Source organism: Larimichthys crocea, chromosome XVII (genome assembly GCF_000972845.2).
Source record: "Larimichthys crocea isolate SSNF chromosome XVII, L_crocea_2.0, whole genome shotgun sequence".
Lineage (NCBI taxonomy): Eukaryota > Metazoa > Chordata > Actinopteri > Sciaenidae > Larimichthys > Larimichthys crocea.
The window spans coordinates 25586961-25606941 of NC_040027.1; the positions used below are offsets into that span (position 1 = coordinate 25586961).

The 19981-nt window shown below is 40.6% G+C and overlaps 1 protein-coding gene across 9 annotated transcripts in view; it reads right to left on the reverse strand.

Annotated features, from left to right (window-relative positions):
* The window catches only part of szt2 (SZT2 subunit of KICSTOR complex), an 87622-nt gene that overhangs the window by 30250 nt on the left and 37391 nt on the right, over positions 1 to 19981 (reverse strand). For 4 of the 9 annotated variants that reach the window (XM_019278985.2, XM_027289937.1, XM_027289934.1 and 1 more), the window contains exons 51-60: positions 15605 to 15655; positions 11909 to 12088; positions 8177 to 8368; positions 7853 to 8052; positions 6710 to 6876; positions 5067 to 5164; positions 4812 to 4944; positions 3901 to 4031; positions 1981 to 2028; positions 75 to 196 (exon numbers count right to left, since the gene is read on the reverse strand). In XM_019278985.2, coding sequence (XP_019134530.2) covers positions 75 to 196; positions 1981 to 2028; positions 3901 to 4031; positions 4812 to 4944; positions 5067 to 5164; positions 6710 to 6876; positions 7853 to 8052; positions 8177 to 8368; positions 11909 to 12088; positions 15605 to 15655 — 1322 coding nt within the window. The remainder of the gene's footprint in view (positions 1 to 74; positions 197 to 1980; positions 2029 to 3900; positions 4032 to 4811; positions 4945 to 5066; positions 5165 to 6709; positions 6877 to 7852; positions 8053 to 8176; positions 8369 to 11908; positions 12089 to 15604; positions 15656 to 19981) is intronic. The other 5 variants (XM_027289939.1, XM_027289936.1, XM_027289935.1 and 2 more) reach the window with 3 other exon arrangements.

Here is a 19981-nt window from a genome sequence, read left to right on the forward strand (position 1 = left end):
TTTTCAATATGAGATAATTCTGCCTTGTCCTCTGCTCTGCCTGAGGGATATTCACAATACAGTTGCCAAGTCACCTTTTTGTCCAGGATACTGATGAAGAGGAACCTCTGGCGGGGTGCCAGTCCTGCCCCGGCCTGGCTGGGACTGAACCAATCACTCTGCTCCAGAGCCTCGAAGCGCTGGAAGCCCTTATGAGCTGGGCAGAAGAGAGAGAAACTCAGTGAAACGGAAAATGAATCAAAGGCAGACAGACCGCACGCCATGGAAAGTCCTTTAACATGGGCTCCCTCCTGACTGTTAGGACGGCCTTTCATCTATTCTTTATCTAACTACAGGATTGCAGTGGATGGACAGGAGCCTTCCATTACTTTTTACATGTAATTAATTTTCATTCAGTGGCTCTTTACAAGCCCAGAGGCTGCACTGAAAAAAATCACGCTTCAATCGAGGTTTAGCTAAAAGCTTTACATATTAGAACACAAAAGGAACGCTGGTGTGGTAATTCCAGTTATTTCAAGGAGAAAAAAAATGTGCTGTACGTCATCAGTGGGAGCAAAAAAACAAGGCGTGTTTATTCTTTGCATCGCAAAATAAAATCTTACGGGTATTCTTCAGACTCAAGTATCTGTCTACATGTTGTGGATGTTTTATCAGAACAGGAAGGAAACAGAAATTATGATGTTGTTATCAAAGCTGCTTCAACTCTAAACTCTTCTTTGGAACCATTCATAACTGTATTGAAACACTAAAAGTAAATCTTTATTTAATTTGATCCTTTTTAATGTATTTCATTTCTCTTTAAATTGGGCTCTACTTTCATGCAGGCTTGCAGCACAAAGTACAGAGTTCTCTCATCAGATACTGATGGACAAGCTCAGTTTTTTAGTGGCTCACTGACTTTTGTGACAAAGTTCTTTTTACACAAACTGCACCTGTGACCTGAGAATGACATCAAATAAAACTTTACTTATCCTGAAGGTTTGTACTGGAGACGCTCAGTATACACAGTGTCTCAGCATAAGACGTGAAATGTCGATTAAATGTATCAGACACACCTTGTTGTTCACGAGATGCTTGATCCAAATTTGGATTCAAATCTTAGTTGATGAGCTGATATAATCTGCCACCGTTGAAGCTGATCTGGGGTCAACACCAGTTTAAGATGAGAAAATCTGTTTTGCACCGTCAAGATTTCCTTTACAGCGGAAACAAACACGTCTTTAACCTCTCCCTCCCTGGTGTTTCCACGTGATATCAAAGCTCGTGCCGCCATCGTAAAGGCCGGATCACTTTTCCATTTCCCTCAGAGCTGTGAAGCTCACCAATCAACACCACTTTGGAAATAAGAGAGGAGAAAGAAGCATGTTCACTGGAGAAGTAAATTGAAATTGTCACACTTCTATACTGAATTCGGGAACGGGCAGAAAGCCTTTGTGATGATAAGCACTGCAGAGTAATAACAGTTTGGGTAACGATATAACTAATTACAGCAGTGTTTTGCATCAGTGTGCATCAGTGTGTAGTAACATTAATGTTACAGGAAAACATTCAGGGAACAATGGTGAGTTTATTCATTCATTTAGTCTCATAAATCCAGCCTTCATGCTCACAGGAAATGGTGCCTGGTAGCAGACAGACGGCGCAGTGAACACAGATGGTGTCATTCTATAGCCATTACACTTTGCAATCAACATTTACTTTAGATCAACGGGCTGCAGAAGGAAAAAAAAAAAAAAACTTTCATTGATCACAAACTTTAACTTAAACTTTTATTTTCTTGACTGTGTTTGTGCCGCACACCTCGACTCACAAAAATAGGCCCAATGTCTTTGTTTGACGCCTCAAGGGCATGAATTGCCTCTGTGTTTGAATTTGATAACTAACAACATACATTTTTTTTAAAATCAAAAAATAGAAAAAAAAACAAACATTTCAAACATCCTGTCAGCATCAAAGTGTTAAGCCGAGAGGCCAACTTACGTGTGAACCTATTTAGCACTGGGGTGTTTTCCTCATCTGAACTGTCTTCTGTAGGCAAACAGAGATGGCACAAACAGCAAGGCGGCGTGGACAGTGAAACACAGAGCTCGGCACAAACTGATGTAAGCAGACACTAGCAAAATAACACGGTTAATGTTTGGACAGCTGCTAGCATGGACAGAGAAACACAGAATCAAAGAGCGGCAGCGAGGAGGAGCAAAGTCGAAAAATAAAAAGCTGCCACACAAACACACACTCATGCTCCGACTTCTTCTTCTACGCTACACAGAGGTTAACACAGGTGTTAGCAACATGCTGTTGTCATGTAATAATGACGGACTTGATAGACATTCATTAATATCAGCTCCTCTGCATGGTTACCATCATATTCTGTCTTTATCTTTTGTCTTCTATTTCAAATGACTTCAGTTACACTATAAAGAGTTGGATTTCTTTACTCTCACAGTATCCATTCCCCTCACAGTTATGACTTTAAAAAAAGTCTCATCGCCGTCACCACAGTAGACTATGACTGGAGCATTACCAACTCACTGAGCCGGTCCAGTCAGGCGAATGAGGGAAACAAAACCAAATGTTTTTTTTCTTTGTTTTTTTGAGAGAAGCCAACCTTGAACTCAGTGACTGAGCTTTAAATCTTGTTACTGTGCTACTAATTATGAATTAAGTATCAAGGGTGAGATGTGTAGAACTCATTTGATAAATTCAGCAACTTTAATTACAAATGTAGCTTTGAAACATGATTTAGAGCACTGGTTCCCAACCTTTTTCATTAAGAGACCCCTTATCTGTCATTGAGCTGACTGATTTCATATTATATTCATGATAATTACAGAACAGAACGACCCATAAACTGCAATTAAATTAAATCCAGATCAAGTAACAGATCCATGAGTTGTAAGTGGTTTGTAATACTGTCAAACAGGATTTTTCTAATACACAGAAAGACATCATTTATGTTATAAAGCAGCGCTTCTCAAATGTACCACCTCAGAAAACACAGCAGTGTATTAGGAAGCAGATTTACTGTATATGATTATTTAGTCTGTTGTGGAGAAACCAGTTCAAAAACCATGAAGAGGCACTACTGATTCTAATCTGATCCTTTTCTCTTCATAATATTTCGTATTTAGAGCCACAATTTAAATCCACTTACTATCTCATGGTCATATTTGAACTAATCACTGATGTATGCCTGTGCTACATGTATAAATGTGAAGATGCAGCAGGCTGACATTGAAACTAAATATTTAAGCAAATGCAAAACTTATTTTAATTACATTCCAACAATCTCATTGTTTAATTTTCTTTATTTTCAAGTTCAAGTCAGCTTTATCGTCAGTGCTGCTATATGTACAGGACATACAGAGTATTGAAATTGCATTTCGCTCTCATCCCGTGCAAACAGCATAAGCATGACATATAAAATACAACAATATATATATATATATCCAGAGTATATTTAAGAGAATTTTCAGGAAGGATGCATATGACTGGTGGTACCCGGTACCACAGTTTGAGAACCAGTGTTCTAAAGTAATAAACCAGAAATGTTAGACTCAATGCTGGCTTTAAACTTTCAAATATTCAGATTTCCAGGAGCTGTACGTTAGGTTGGTTCAGTCCATGAAATTTCGTTAAAATGTGTTCAGAAATTTGAACATTGTGAAACTGGCAAGCTTCACACTGACCCAGGTCATGGCTCAAATTTATTTGCTCTTATTTCTGAATCAGTCCTTCTACTTACTCCTTAAAACTTGGACTCTAAATGCAATGTATGTCCAAACAGACATTCAGGATTGATAATCAGTCGTCCGTGCTGCATTTGTGTGTGCTGTACAGTTTAGTAAGCAGTGCGGAGGCTGAGCATCGAGGCAGCAGGTGACTGCTGTCACTGCTTACCTTGCTCTGTGCTACAGTGCCACTGGTGGAAGTTGCGGCCAACGAGGATGAAGCTCCTTGTAGTGCCCGGAGGCTGGATGAGGTTCTGGACAAGAGGGAACGGTACAAAGATGTCCCCAGATGTGGGACAGCTAAAAAGGAAAATGGAGAAAAAACATTGCGGAATATTTTTACTTTAATTTGTTCAGCTTCTTCTTTAATGGAAGACAAACACTAAGGACGTTTACTTAGGGGCTTTATAAAACTACACACCACTGTCTATATATGTAACTGAAATGTACACAGTTAAACTGTTTGTATTTAAACACTCAAAGAGGTTGAATGAATTGAAGATTACCAGCAGGTGAATTGTCAGCTGGTTATTCACAGGTAAAAGAAGTGGAGTAAACACTGAAGGCAGCTGAACCTTTAAAGTGTAACAGTGAAGACCCACCGACACACACAACAGATTTCTGGTGACACGGGACTCCATGATTACAGACATAAACAAAATGAAGTGCTGCTTGGCACAACGTTTGACAAAGTGCCGGTTGCTAATGAGAAAGCTACTTGATAGCTAGCGAGCGTATTCACCATGAGCAAAATTTGGTGAAAAAATGATTTCAGTTGATGTGTGGAGGATTTGCAGTTGAGGCTGAAGCACCAGAGATAGTAGACTGTTCACTGTCAGCAGCTGGACTGACAGTTAGTATGTCACCTGTGACAGCAGGTACAATGTCAGGTGAAGCTTGGCGCTATATGACAGCAATAAAAACTAAATATCACAACAGTATGTGGCAGTGGCAGAATGAGTCACTACTGATTCTCAAACAGGAAGCAGAAGCTGTTCAGGACTCAAAATGTCACAGTGTACAGTTTGGAATTTCGTATTAAGCACACACACACACACACACACACAAAAAAAAACTCACCTTCTCCTTTCAAATGCCTTCACTGTTGTGTCACTGGCCAGAGAACTGACCAAATTGACAATCTCTGCCAAGATGGAAGGCAGCAGGAAGTGTGAAGCAATTTCAGCCGTGCACTGCTGAATGGACGAGCAGCCTGTTTACCAGCCGCCAGTCAGAAGGGAAAACAGAGACACGGAGTGAGCTTATACGCCACAAAACATCTTATCGTCTGTTGACACCGGTGCAGAAAATATGGGAGAATTAAACATCACTTACCAAGTTTAGCCATGAAAGTGATCCACGGCTGGAAGGTAACCTGGTAGATGTGGTGTAGGGTGCCCACGTCTCCTTCCTCCAACTGAGACACCTGCCGCCTACACAGCCACAAAACAGTTACCACGCATTAGGACATTTTTACAGCGCCTGTAGCACTAAAAGACATTTTTGGCTTTCGCAACTCAGTTTCATGGCACTGTTAACTCATGGTGGTGTAGCAGCAGCGCTTTGCCTTGAAGTTTTGACATATGATCAGTTTGTTCTGGTTATTTGTTGAAGTGAAATACATTTTTTGTCCCTGCTGCTGTGGATGACACGTCAACACCACAAGGAAGAAACTTTGAGACTACACTTTGTTGTCATGCCAGCAATGCGCCGTGACACCACACAAAAAGAGCCTCACAACTTCCTAGCAGTTCTATTTTTCTTCTTTAATTTATTTGCCTGGGACACTGCTGAACCCCCTCAAGAACATGAGCCAGAATTTTTATGTGTTGTTTGTGAGATGTAATAAAGTTGTTGAACAACATAACTTAATCTTCATGAAGAACAAAATACATATGCACACAGTGTACTGCAGATGGTTAAAAGTAAAAAACAAAATTGGCCACATTGCATTGACTGCTTTGGCCACATGGGGGCAGTGCAACATGCCGTAAATACAACACTGACATATTATCTGTATCTGTTTACCTACTGATCCATCAAGCACAAACAGAGCAACATAAGCTTTCATGTTCACCAGCTAGTCTCTAAATGAGTTCCTCAACACTTTGTCCTGACTTTAACTGAATATCGATCAGGAACAATTTGCAAATCATTGCATTCAGTTTTGATTTACATTTTACACAACACCTTAAAAATGGGGTTTCATGCAATGACAGTAAAAAGAATGGACATTGTATGAATGTCACTCATCTTTCCAAAGCAACATTTTGGTATGCGGCGCCAGCTGGCGCCATACTGGCTGTCCGGCCTCATTCGCCTCCCGTCTAATCTAAAAATCGGCAAAGACGCGGATCATCGACAGACCTGAGGCAGGCCAAATGACTGTTGGGTGCTCAAACAAGCCATCTGCAATGGCACCCACCTGTCAATCAAAACGGCCACCCTGTTAATTCTGCATAGCTTTAAGCCTTAATGTAATATGAACAGGTGAGTTCTATAAAAATTCCCCCTCAGCACAGTTGTCATGAACGGAGAAATTAGCTAAAGAGACCAAAACAGTTTTTCGTACTGTTAATATTACAATTTGTCGGTTGGTGCTGCTTTAAAAACATGTGTTTAAATTTCAACAGGAGTTATTTTAGATGCAGAATGGTGGCGTACTGTTTCTACAACACTGCCAACAAAATACCCGCCCTTGTAAGCTACAGTTAGCTGCACTGGTTTGTTGACATTGGGAGTCTTCTGTCAATCAAACATGGACACTTCCTGCCGACACAGAGGCTTGGAGGTTATAAAGACTTTCTGATGTTTCCCCACTGAGCTTTTTTTCTCTTTCAGTAATGAAAAATATTAACATATTATACAATTTAGACTTTTATCTGTTGAAAAAAGGAGGCAGCCTTTTACGATTTTAGTATTCATTGGTCGTAGTTCATTGCAGTGATGTTACTTATATCTTTTCAGTTTAACTCCACCTCTGGGCCTGCTCCAGCTCCACAGCCATAGCTTTCTCTTGACTCCACTGCTGTTTTACATTCTCCGTTTTGTGTCTTCGTCGTGCCGCTCGGCCCTCCTCTCCTTTTTCTTGCACTATGTCGTCAGTTGTCTTTGGGCTCCCGAGCTCCGATGAGTCAGGCTTACTCTGCAAAGACGGGAAAAGGACACATTTAAGTCACAAATATCCAACATAAGCCCGGTGACGAGAAGAAAAACAACTGACTCCATCTCAGGTCGATGCACTGAAGGAACAAAGTCTAAAATGTAAGCGGGTCACAGATCCAGACGTGTCTCAACGGTGATTAATGCAAACTTAAAAATAATCTAAAAACTCACACAGAGGAAAGTAGTGAGCTCAGCACAAACTGTCTGGAGGACTGTTTGATATTTTTCTTACTGTACATAAGGCCATTATAATGGGAGACATCAGAGCATCACAGCGGTGATTAGTGAAAAGATAATCACTGCTTTAACATGCTGGTCTACGCTGAGGTTGTCATCATGACGTCAGCAGTGTTTGTCCATGTTTGGAGGCTAACGATTCACGTTCAGGGCTGATTAATGAATTTTCATGACCTGGGACAAGAATTTGAGCTTTTTCTGCCCTGAGTTGCAGAGTTAGCTCTGCGATAAGACTCCTCTCTGTTTGGTTTCATCAACAGGGTTTCACATACATGGTCACATACAGTGTGTCTGCTTAAAGGATGAGCTAAAGGTAAAGTATGAATAGGGAAGAGGATCTGACCTAGAAGTGAGCCCTAATTTCTATGGAGTCTGAAGTGTGTCTTCATAACTATTTCTGTTTTTTAATAAAAAATAAATATAACAATAAATAATAAATACAATCATCATCTGCTGTTCTGTAGGTTGGACATCAACTGTAAGTTTTAGGTGAAGCGCTGCCTCCATATTTCATTCAGTTTAAAGGTTGAAGACTGTTGAAGACTGTTGAAGACTATTTAAGACTGTTTGGTCTGTTGGAGTACAGAAATCACTGATTAATCAGGAAATAAGTGGTTTCGCTTCTAAACAATGTGTCCATGAATATCATTTAGTGTTAGCATTCGGCTCCACAAAGCAGAGTTCCATTATAAAAGCCTTCCACCTCTGGGAAAACTGACCAGTATGTCCCAGAAGCTCCTGCGGGTGCTCTTGCTGGTGGGTGTGGTGGACTCTGGTGTGCTGGTCCCCGTCATGGACGTGTTCCCAACGGCTTGCGTCAAGGTAATGGGGGAAGGGCTGCTTTTAAAGACCCGTGATCCGCTGCGCTGCCTGTGGCTGTCCTTCACTTCTCTCACCTCAGGCAATGGATTTAAGAGTTCTAAAGATTTTCGAAAGAGGAGGCAGAGTAACATTCAGATTAGTCTGGATGTGAACTAAAGTTGTGTTCCTCAGCGTATACAAACATGCATTCTGATGGCATATTCATACAGTGCTGAGCTAACCTTTAGCCTCTTCTCTCTGAGCTTTGGTTGCCGGGCACGGCCCCCCGACGCAGAGGGGATTCGGTAAGACTCTCAGCTCCATGACGACGTCACACAGAGCGTGGCGCAGCGCCCCCTGTAGTTTGTCACTCAGCTGTAAGGGGCTGACATTGCCTTGCTCCCAGATGTCGAAGCGCACATACAGCTGTGGCTCTGTCAGAAGACACATTAAACACATTAACATGAACAAACATTAGTCTCGGCATATAGGAATGTTGTTTTAGCCTCTAAAACAGGATCAACGGGAGTACATACATTAGGTTTAGGGGTTTATGGGAAATGTGGTCTTAATGTTGGACCAGCAATACTAACAACAGATATAGAAGTCATTAATCATCTCCACCATGGTGTCATTTTTTTCAGAGGGAACACCATTATTCTGACTATGACACACTGATGTTTAAAAACACTGTATACCGTAATACACCGTCCGTACACTGCTTACAAGCCAATGATTATCCACATCCGTCTTGCTGGCTCAGCCTCTCACACACCTCTCACCTCTAACAGGCTACAGTGCTGCTCATCTTCAGAGGGATGATGAGAAATATGATTCGTGTTCATGCTATAAGGACATAACTCAGAAACCAGGCGTCATGAGTGATCTGGAACTGACGCAAACTTTCTTCCTGCCTTCTGTCCTCCGCGCTCCGCTTTGATCCCAGCAGCATCATCAAAATTCCACATCATGCACGCTTTGAATATTTCGGGTAACCTTTAATTAAGATGTCTTCGAACGATATACAAGTGCACAGATGGGGAATTATGTATTTTGATTGTCATTGCACAGTAAAGTTTTAATGAATTAAAGCCACAATTAAACCAACCATTTGAAGATGGCTCTAATTTTTAACGCTCAAAAACAAACAGCTGGAGTCATATTTGTTGTTTTTTTTCCCTCCCTGTTGCAACACCAAGTATGATGAACACTTTATAAAAACAATTATATTAATAAATCCCCAAAACTAAGATTTAATTTTGATTTATGGCCCTGTGATGAAGTGTCACATTGACAAATTTAGCCTCCAGGAACAAAACTCTCTTCATATTACACAGTTGCATTCATTAATCAGGAAGATTTACTCGTTCAATTTTAGTGGCATTTCATATTTAGACTTTAAATTTAATGGCCGGACTGTTACCCATGACGTAGCTTGACGTTTATGGCTGTAATTAATCCATTTTTAAATTAGTGCAGTTTACACAATAAAATGACTCCTGGCACTGGCTGTAACCTTGCAACATAATCAGATCCAAAATGAGTCTCAAGATGAGAAAGAACAACGTGCAAAGCAATGAAACGGAGCTCATTCTCTGCTGCAGAATGACTTTGGAACAGAAAAAAAGTGGGAAATGCACTGGTTTCACCCAGCAAATCCAGCTGGTTGGTACTCAGCTTCTGCAAAAAGTTGTGGATTTGTCAGAGCTTTGGCCAAGTCCATGAAAATAACCACTGTCTGAGCTCTTTAAGACCCCACAGCCTGCTGCTAAGATCTGATCTCAGACAGGTTTAAATGACGTTTGGACAGTCTGACTCTGCAACAGCAAAGGCCTGTGATCAGATGTCATCATCCAGATACAACACTCGTGTTAATACAAGGTGTAGCATTACAAAGTGGAGATGTCTAATGACAATATGTAATATTATATAGAATATATACAGTCATGGCCAAAAATATAGATACTTAATGCACTACATCTCCCACAAAACTCTTGCAGGCACAAATGACTTAGTATTCTCATGATTATTTCTTTGGTTTGGACTCTACAAAATTATTGGCACACCCTTTGGAAAAAATAACTGAAATCATTAAGTTTCTACAGAACATTCCCCCAGAAGGATTTTGGCTTCCTCAGGTAAGTTTTGGCAAACTCTATTCTGGCGTTTTTATGTTTCTATGTTAGCAGTGAGGTCCTACCATAGTGTTCCTTTTCATTCATATATACGATAGTGTGAGCTGTCACCATTGTGTCTACAGGTCTGCTTGAATTGGTTTGGAAGTTGATCATCATGGTTCTTTATCCACTAGTTGACTGTCACTTCATTGCAATTTTTCATTGATGATTCTGACGTGTATGGAGATTAGCTACAGTGCCATGGACTGTAATCTTCTTCACAATATGGACACAGGAACACCATGATCTCTGGAGATGGACTTGTAGATTTCTCCATTTTAACTGGTTGCAAGTGTGATTTTTATATTGCCAGAACCTGTGAATTACTACTGTAGGTGAGTTTAATCACAAACAAAAGGAGCTTTTGTGCTTTTTTGTGTTGTTTCAATGCAAACAAAAGAAATAAACATGAGAATACCCAAAGCATTTGTGACTGCAATAATTTTCTGGGAGATGTAGTGCATTATGTGACCAATATGTAAGGGTGTTTGTAGTTTGGGCCATAACTGTATAATAAATTGCTTTATGAGAGGTTAGCATTTTAAATGTTATTCCATAGTAAGAATAGTCAGAAATGTCACCTTAGTTTTGAACTTAAAAAAAAAAAAAAGCCATTTTACAAGTGGGCCAACTTTACAGGCGGACAATACTAACCAGCCTGAGGTTGCTTCACAAATGCTTCAGATGCAACAGACAAAAAGGAGCGAGGTGACTCAACATTTTTCATTTCAATACCCTGAAATCAAATGTATACATATTTCTTTCTTCTCCCCTGGGGATATTTTCCCTGTGCTCCATTTGTTGGGAGTTTCATGCACATTTTGGGAAACACAATTCATTTACAGCGTACCAAGCATTCTTCACATCTTTATTTTCACACTCCATCTTGAAGCTGTTCATTTTCACCCCTGTGTCTCTGAGCCAACATTGTTTTCTTCCTGTTGTTTGCTTGTGTTAGCAATTTCTGTTCAAATTCTGCCACACTTTGATTAATAACCTCTCCATTCTGCGGTGCCCGGGAAGGCCTGCCGGTCAGTGCGACCGCAAGGTCCACAGTTCATTTCAGTTCAGTTCTGGACCTTTGTTGCACATCATGCCCGTCTCTGTCCACTTGTTTCTGTCTGTCTACACTGTCGACTCTCAAATAAACAAAAGTGTTCATCTTAAGTGAATTACTTTCACCATTCAACCATCACTTTACACAAATATTCCAGTCTTGTTTAATGCAACCCTGTATTTTTCTTATATCATGTTGTGACTCACTTCTTCCTAATATTCTTATCTTTAGCCACTTGGTCATTTTTCTAAACTCTACTATTCAGCTGTTTTATACTTTTCTGCTGCTGTGACACTTTTCATTCCCCTGCGTGGCTTCAGTAAAGTTTACTTCACACTAACTTACCTTATTAGTAGGGATGGTAACTGCATTCATGTGTGAATGTGTGACAAGTCCATGAAAATAAATGTACATGGAGTTTACTTCATTATGGAAGACATTTTTGGACCTTCAATTTTGCTTCATCTTCCATTTTCTGACATTGCTGCTTCAAGGCCCCATTAATTCATGACCCTCATGTCAGCAGTAAACTGAGCATGTTTATGTTTTACCACCTTGGCCGGTCTTTAGCTTTTACTACACAATCATAAGACTAAAATGAAGCCGTTTTTTCTGTGAATGGAGAGTTTGCTGGCTGCTTTTCAGAAGCAGCGATGTTTGTCACTTCCTGCGTGTGACAAACATCTTCATCCAACCCGGCGCAGGACAGATTAAGCGTGTCTGCTCAGTGCTGTGCTTACCTGAACCTGAGCTGACGTTGATGGAGTACACTTTACCCACAGTGGTCAGCTCATCGAAATGATCTGGATGAAGGGGGATGGTGCAATTTTCTGATCTCTGCAGTCCGGCACAGTCCTGAGCTGGAACCTGAAGGGGACGGCCGTGGGTGTCGACAAATGACAGGGTGATGCAGGCAATACCTAAAAGAGCAAAAGGGGATGCGTTAGAATGACAAACAAACTTGTGCAAAGTTTTTAAAATTGAAAAAAATCTAGCCAGATCATTAGGTTTTCAATTTCTACAGCCTCCTGAGTCACAAATGATTAGCTTTCCTTGGCAATCATACAAACATCCTTCACAAAGAAGCAATTTTCATCTAACCTTGGGGTTATTACTCAGATATCCATTTGTATACCTGGGAAATATAATACTTTGGTTTAATTGTTACAGTGTCCTTCACCTTCCCCTTGTGTTTTGTCAAAATGTTGTGGATTTTGTTGTGGCAGGACCGAATAGAAAAGGTGGAGTGTTAATGTCCATGTCACTTCCTCGCCACATTAGAGCTGTGCACATGCTTCACCGTGAAGCATAGCTGCCCTGTAACACTGCCGTGGTGAGACATTGCTGGATGCGTTGGCTTTGACACTGGCTATTATTGTGCACAATGAGAAAGCAGCACCGCGCAAGGAGGGGGGCTGAAGACGGCACACGCTGATGAATTTCAAAGACAAATCACTTAAAAAAAAAAAAGAAAAAAAAAGAAACAAACAAAACATGAATGCCTCGTGTTTAATGATTCACATCACATATAGCATTACTATAAACACCAAAATGAGCACATCATTCACGGTGAGAGGGAAGCATTATACTCGTCACTAAAGGAAGCTTTGGAGCAAATGTAATTGACGTAGAGTTGAACGAGCACAAAAAGCCACGTAAATCACTTTAAATGCGGTTATTAAAGAGAAGTGAATAGAAGCCATTGTGCATAAACTTCAAATGACTCTGAAAGTGCACTGAAGACTGCAGAGGATCAGAAAGCATTTCAGCATTACATGAGAGCAGATCCTGTACTACAGTTCTGACACACGTCACTACAGATTAAACCAACGCGATGACCTGATGTGGACATGACGATATGTTGAATCTGTGTGTGTAATGTACACTTCATGCTGAGAGCTCCTGACGAGGAGAAGACTCTGAAATGCACATTTTGCTGAGAAAAAGTGGCGTCAAACATTTAAAACGTCCTTTTTGAAACTAAACATGAGAAAAAAACGTCTGAGATGAATGAATGGTAACACTGAGCAAGAGGGCGGTGTATCTGTAGCTAATGTACTGCTAAACAATGGAAACCCTTCACAGACAGCATACGTAAAGGAGAGGTTTCGTCTGATGGACTGTCAGATAACATCGTATCGAGGATTAAAGACTTTAGAGGAGCTTTGCTGAAATGGTGTAAAATGTACAGTTTTCTTTTCACAAAAAGAATTCAAGAAACAACAACCAGTTTTGTGTGATTTTTATGTTTTTAAATTCGAGCTGAAGACGAATATGTTTCTTGACAGTTGCCTTAGCAACGGTTGCTCATGATGGCTGACCGTGTCAACCTGGGAAATGAAGCCGATGATTGCTACAACACAGCCTTAATGGACAGTCTTAAAGTGATGGAACTCACTATGTGTCTGAAAGCTGGCATCTTCCAGCACTGACCGAGACAGTTACTCCATCACTCTGAGGTTACGTGGCACATCCGAAATACAGTATGTGAACAAAGGGTGACACTGTGAGAGCAGCTGGCTCACTCAAAAACCTTCACTTTAGAAATCATAAACTGCTGCCTTTACAAATAATAATAATAAAAAAGAGTAATGTGTTTATTTCAATCACACAATGCACAACAAGTGCACAGCGGAAGGTTCAAAGGTATGGACTAATATCCCTGATGTGATTGTACTGAAACATCTGAGCCAATCACAGAGAAGCATGAAGACAGCTCACTAAAGGAAGAGACAAAGGCAGATGGTGTGTGTTTTTTGTAACACTTAATTAGTACAATGAGACCATGATAGAAACATGGTGCTGGCATGGGATGTGTGTGTGATGTACACCTGTGTATCATCGTTTTGCCCAGTTTATTTAGTGCTGTTCTGTCACTGTGCAGATGTTTTCATTGTGACCTGGCAGGAGACTGCAAATTATCCCTGGGCTAACTCTGGTACAAAGCATTAGATATTTTATTTTACTTATTATGCTATTTCAATCTTAATTCTTCTGTATTTCACGTTCACGATCTGAAAATGAGACGGGGCCCCATTTGAAGAATAAATCATGGAATTCTCAAAAACTGTGGAGAAAGGAGGCGTCGACACGCAGCATTAATGAGCTCTGGTGATTTGACATCTCCTGCATAAAAAGGCAGAAAATTAAAAGGGACCAGTGTGATGAATGCAGAAGTGTATGGGATTATTCTGTAGCAGCCTGCTGTCGTCTGAGCGTGACTCAATGACAGTAAACACAGTATGTATCTACATATGTGTGCTGCTGCCTTTGAATGCTGCAGGGATCTAATAAACTGATGGAGAAGCTTTTTTGTTTAAACATGCAGCTGTGGACAACAAGTCCACGACAACTGTGGGCGGCTGTGGTTCAGGAAACGGTCATCCACTAATCAGGTGAACCGTGGTTTAACCCTGGTTCCTCCAGTCTGCATGTCAGTCCTTGAGCGAAATGATGTGTCATCGTTGTGTGAATGTGTTTGAATAGTTAGATGCCGTCAATGTATGAATGTCTGGGTGAATGGGTGAATGGGTGAATGAGATATATTATGTAAAAGCACCTTGAGTGGTCCATTACTGTTGAATCACTCATATTCATCCATAGATCCATTCAGACTAATTCGCTTTCGCTTTGACAACTTGAAAAAAATATATTTTTGATGCCAATTTAAACACACCTACTGGCAAGATGCTGTTTAATTTGCATTTTAAATACTATTCCAAAATCGCTGTGAACCCATGTGTATTGTTTGTGGCAGCTGAGTGACTACACCAGAAAGACAAAAAAAATCGAAGCGGTCTCTCTCTGCAGCGTTGAGGACCCGATTCCCACCGAAAGCACCCCGCCTCATTTAAATCAACCTCGTTTGTTCCTCTCCTCCACCGGCAGTACCAAACGTTTGGACCGCTGTTTGCGTTATAGTTGTAACGGCATGAAAATATATCCCCAAATGTCCATGAGGATTTGTAGAGTTGGCTCAAAATATTTCTACCTCGTTGATATTGGAGTACTTACAGTAGGAAGTCCTATTTTGTGTGTTTAAAATATGTAGTGCGGTTGTGTTAGGGTCTGTTTAACAGCAGTCAGTGTGGCAAAAGCCAGTCCAGGACAAATACAGCGATAGCAGAGAAACTCTGGCTCAAACAACCAGAAACGCCACACTTCATGCACCCTCGAGGTCCATGTCTAATCTCCAGGCAGTTCAAAGATGGATTTTTAAATAAAAATGCGGATATGCAGAGGGAAGCCTTAACTAAAAGAGGTACAGCACTGCAAAGAAATACCATGGAGGGGAAAAAAAAGAAGAAAAAAAAGGGCCAAGAGCAGAGCACACGGGGCCAGCAGCAGCAGCAGCAGCAGCAGCGGCAGCATGGGTTCAGTCAACACAATGGGTGTGAAAGGTCGTAAAGGGGACAGACGAAGACATGTGGTGGTACCTTTAAACTGAGAAGGTGGGAAGAGTTGCTGAACCAGCTCCGACATGGTACCTGAGTCAACATTAGAGACACCCAGAGAACAGCATTAGGAATACCGTCATTTATTCACTTCCAGTCCAAGTAAAGTCCAAGTTGGAAGGTGCTGCTGCCTTATCGCAAGGAGGTCATAAGTTCAAGGTAAGTTTTCTTCTACTTCCACCAATTGCTCACACAGGCTGATGACCTTTCTATAATGTCCACCTCCTTTTTGCCAAACAGAATGGAAAAGGCAAGTAAGAGAGTGGATGGAATAATTTTGAAGCAACGTTCCTGTTGAAAATACATGGAGTCTCCATGTTGCATCCAGCCCATTCTTCTCAATGTAGGTTCAGTCTGCGACAGTGTCTTTTGTAATGCTATCACTGACATGATGTATCAAAGGATATGTTTAGTTTCCAGAGTTATTGTTTGTCTGTAATTCTTCTTCTTCATTCATGCAAAAATGTACTCTATAGGTCAGCCAAAGCTAATATGGAGCTCTAATGCTGCAGTGTGTTTTGTACAAACCATAGCCCTACTTAACGATTACATTTTTGCAAGTTCAATTTGTGTTTACACAAGAATAACTAAAAACGAGAGAATCTGAAGGAAAACAGAGGAAAGAGCTGAGTGCCAAGAACGATCTGAAATACGTTTGAGGTTAAGACACACAGATATGTTCCACATCTAAACACACAGTGTACATTATTAGCTAGCTTGCAGATAACCTCTGCACCGTTGATATAGTGTCGAATTACCACAGACCGCAAAAAACACTCGGGTTCATGTTTAGTCTGAGCTCCCACACTGAGTATGAGATGATAAAGACTAAGCATTTTTGTATTTAATAAAGACTGAATGCAACCACTGTACAGCCAGTCTGGACTGAAGGGGTGGTTACAGCAACCAATGACAATTTCAATGCACGCGGACGTGAGCATTTTCATTTCAAATTGCATTTATATAAAGCAGTTCTCTGATATTCCATACAGCCAATGATAATTATTTAATGTCAGTTTGCAGGCCAGATCACCAATTAGCTTGTCATCTCCAGCACTTTGAACAACTTAATTGCAAATGTCAACATCTAATCTCAATAAAACACCATCCAGTGTGTTCCAAACCAGTGTGGTTTCAGTGGCATCTAGTGCTGTAAATGCTGATTGCAACACCCTCTCTTCAACCTTTCCTTCATGCAAGGAAGGAGAAACGGTGGCCGTGAAATACGTTTAAATATTGGAGGTTGATTCAATGTTTTTATTTGATTGGAGCAATTCATCCATAGCAGCAGGGGAAGAATTGAGAACTCCTTGTTATCCCACACAAACAGTCATCACATAATAAATGGTCTGCAATTATACTAGTCTTTAAAAAAGTCTCATCAGTCTAAATCAAAGTATGTCCGCTGGGATTCAGCACACTCTAACTGTTCAGCTTTAACCGTTCCACGCAGTGGAGTCATTAGAAGACATCTCATTAATTAGCTGACAGGAAACACAGGTGAGTATCTGGGAACCTCCCGCTTTGCCAAAACATTGCTTGAGCTGTCCAACACTGACAGAGTTATTTCATACACGGGGCAGGGATCGGGTAACATCATATAACTTAAGCACCTTGTTCCGCAGCTGCTAAAATTAATGAGATGGAGTCAGAGCTCCTCTGCACAGCAATTAAAAACTAGTTGGACAGCAAGTCAAAGGAGAACAGAAGTAAGGAGGGAACTCTTCGTGTCAGCTTCGATGTTTCGGATTCGACGGGCGCAGGGAGGTCATTTTTAAAGAGAAACTAAAGATGACTTCACCTGGTGCCCTGCAGTTGGGAACATTGCTGTATTTTAATGTGTTAGCTGAGCTCTTAGTTGTTCCGATTTCAAAATAAATAAAATAAAAAAAAACATTGAAATCCTGTGTAACTTCAAACATACATTTAAATTAAGGATGTCCCAATATCTGGATATAAATGCAGATATGTAAAATGCTAAATCACTGATAGGTTCCAAGATTGCATTTTGGCCAATGTGTTCCACCCCTTTTGCTCTCCACATGGACTGCCGGTTGCATGCAGATATTTCTGGTAAATACCACTCAGACTGAAGTGAACATCCAAACTGGGAACAGGTGCAGTAAAAATCACATTACTAAAACTCTGAATCAATCGCGTGGTAAACTGCTGTTTGCCATGAACATATGATTCCAATGATGAGATTTTAAGCAGAGCTGAGACAAACTCAGATTCAGTCTGTCCAAGTAACGTGACTTCAAATACCTGAAACTTTTTTTACTGCACAGAAAGAAAACAATAGCCTGATTGTATCTGCCTTCTGTTTAATGCACATACTTGTGTGTGTTTGTGTTCTGCAAATGAAAATGTAGCACTGTGATTAAAAGCCAAATGTTAAGTTAAAATGCTTATTCAAGGTAGTGTCTAACAAAAATACTAGAAATTATAAATGAGGGTTTAATTGAGTAAACTCATCATTTATGTCCATAATTAGCTGCCCTTTGTTGGGAGCTGTTGAAGGATGGCAGAGTTATTCATATGCTTATATAAATTCTACACAGCCACATGGTACGCCTTCAGTCAAAGCAGCACTCCCCTTTAACTGACTTCAAATGCCAGAGGACAACACGAGCAAATTGATAAATGAGAAAATATGTCAACAGGAAATGACACTGATCACTTCTAAGTGGAAGGGAAATATATGGAGGAGTCACTTAGTTGAACATCATTTCAACTTCATTGGTGTAAAAGCATGCATTCAGACAAGGTGCTGTTAAAGGTGCAGCGTGTAGGATTTAATGGCATCTAGTGGTGAAGTTGCAGATTACAACCAACTGAATACCTAAAGGTAGTAAAAACATAATGACTGCTTTTATTAGGTTATGAAAACACAGATGAGAATATAGTTATTTCATTTCTGCCGATACATTCCCTTAAATGTTACACACTGGACCTTTAAGACCAGTTTCTACACAGGTGTGACATCACAAACTGCACTACCAGTCTGCATGTCTGGTAAGGCAGGGCAGCAGTCAGCTACTCACAAACGACATTTGTGAGCTGTTTGCATGGCTGTCAACAAACCAACGTATAATGAAGAAGACAGTTAAGATGGTTTCCTGTAGCAGCCTGGTCATCTCTGGTAAGAAGGCAAATTAAGGCGGCAATCTAAATGCAAAGCCCATGCCTGAAAATTACACAGCAAGTGGAACAAAAAGGCCGATACCAGCAGAGAGAGAAAAGGAGTCTGCTGAGGTTTGGTGCACAGTGAGGCCACCTCGGGAAAATAATTGTGCTGATGCTCATCAAAGAAATTAGCACTGCGAGCACAGTGAAGAGGAGAGGAGTGTAGTAGGTTCTGTTATGCCAGACAAGCAGAGAAAAACATGTTCTGAATTTAATGTGGGGGAGTTATAAATAGAAACTGTCAGCATATCCTATCATATCATACTGCTACCAAATCAGCAGCATAACAATGGGAGAGAGGAGCCAATGAAAAAGTCTACAACTGAGCCGAAGCCCGAGGTTACAGCACAGTTTCCAATCAATTATTTGCTCGTAGTAAACAAGGAGAATTTATCTAACATCGATGCTGTGCAGTAGATGAAGAAAATAAAAACAAAGACTAAAGAAAAGAAAAAGGATGCATCCAAGTTAGATAAGAACAATGTGGTTTGAGTTCCGTTTAAAACGTCTGCCTCTTGTGATCCGTTGTTGCGCTCCATTTCCTGTCCTAATTACACGTTAATATAGTTTTTTTTTCTCAAAGTTTCAGACCGAGGCTTTTGCTACTGCAGGAACTTACAAACATAACGTCATCGTCAGGGGTTCTGCTTTTCCGCTCCTCAGACTAAATTTGGACCCAGGAGGTAATAATGAATGCATATTTCACGTACTTCCATGTTGGCAGCAGTGTTGCCAGTCGTGATTGGTCAAGCAGATGTGTTGTCACATGGCACTAAAGACGACCACAACAAACACAATGACCAATGTACTCCAAACTGCCTAGCCTTATCAACTACACTGAACAAATATAAAATTGTAACACTTTTGTTTTTGCTCCCATTTTTCATGAGCTGAACTCAAAGATCTAAAATATTTTCTACGTACACAAAATAACCATTTCTCTCAAATACTGTTCATAAATCTGTGATAGTGAGCACTTCTCTTTCGCCGAGATAATCCATCCCACCTCACAGGTGTGGCATATGAAGATGCTGATTAGACAGCATGATTATTGCACAGGTGTGCCTTAGGCTGGCCACAATAAAAGGCCACTCTGAAATGTTCAGTTTTGTTTTTTTGGTGGGGTCACAAAACCAGTCAGTCTCTGGTGTGACCACCATTTGCCTCATGCAG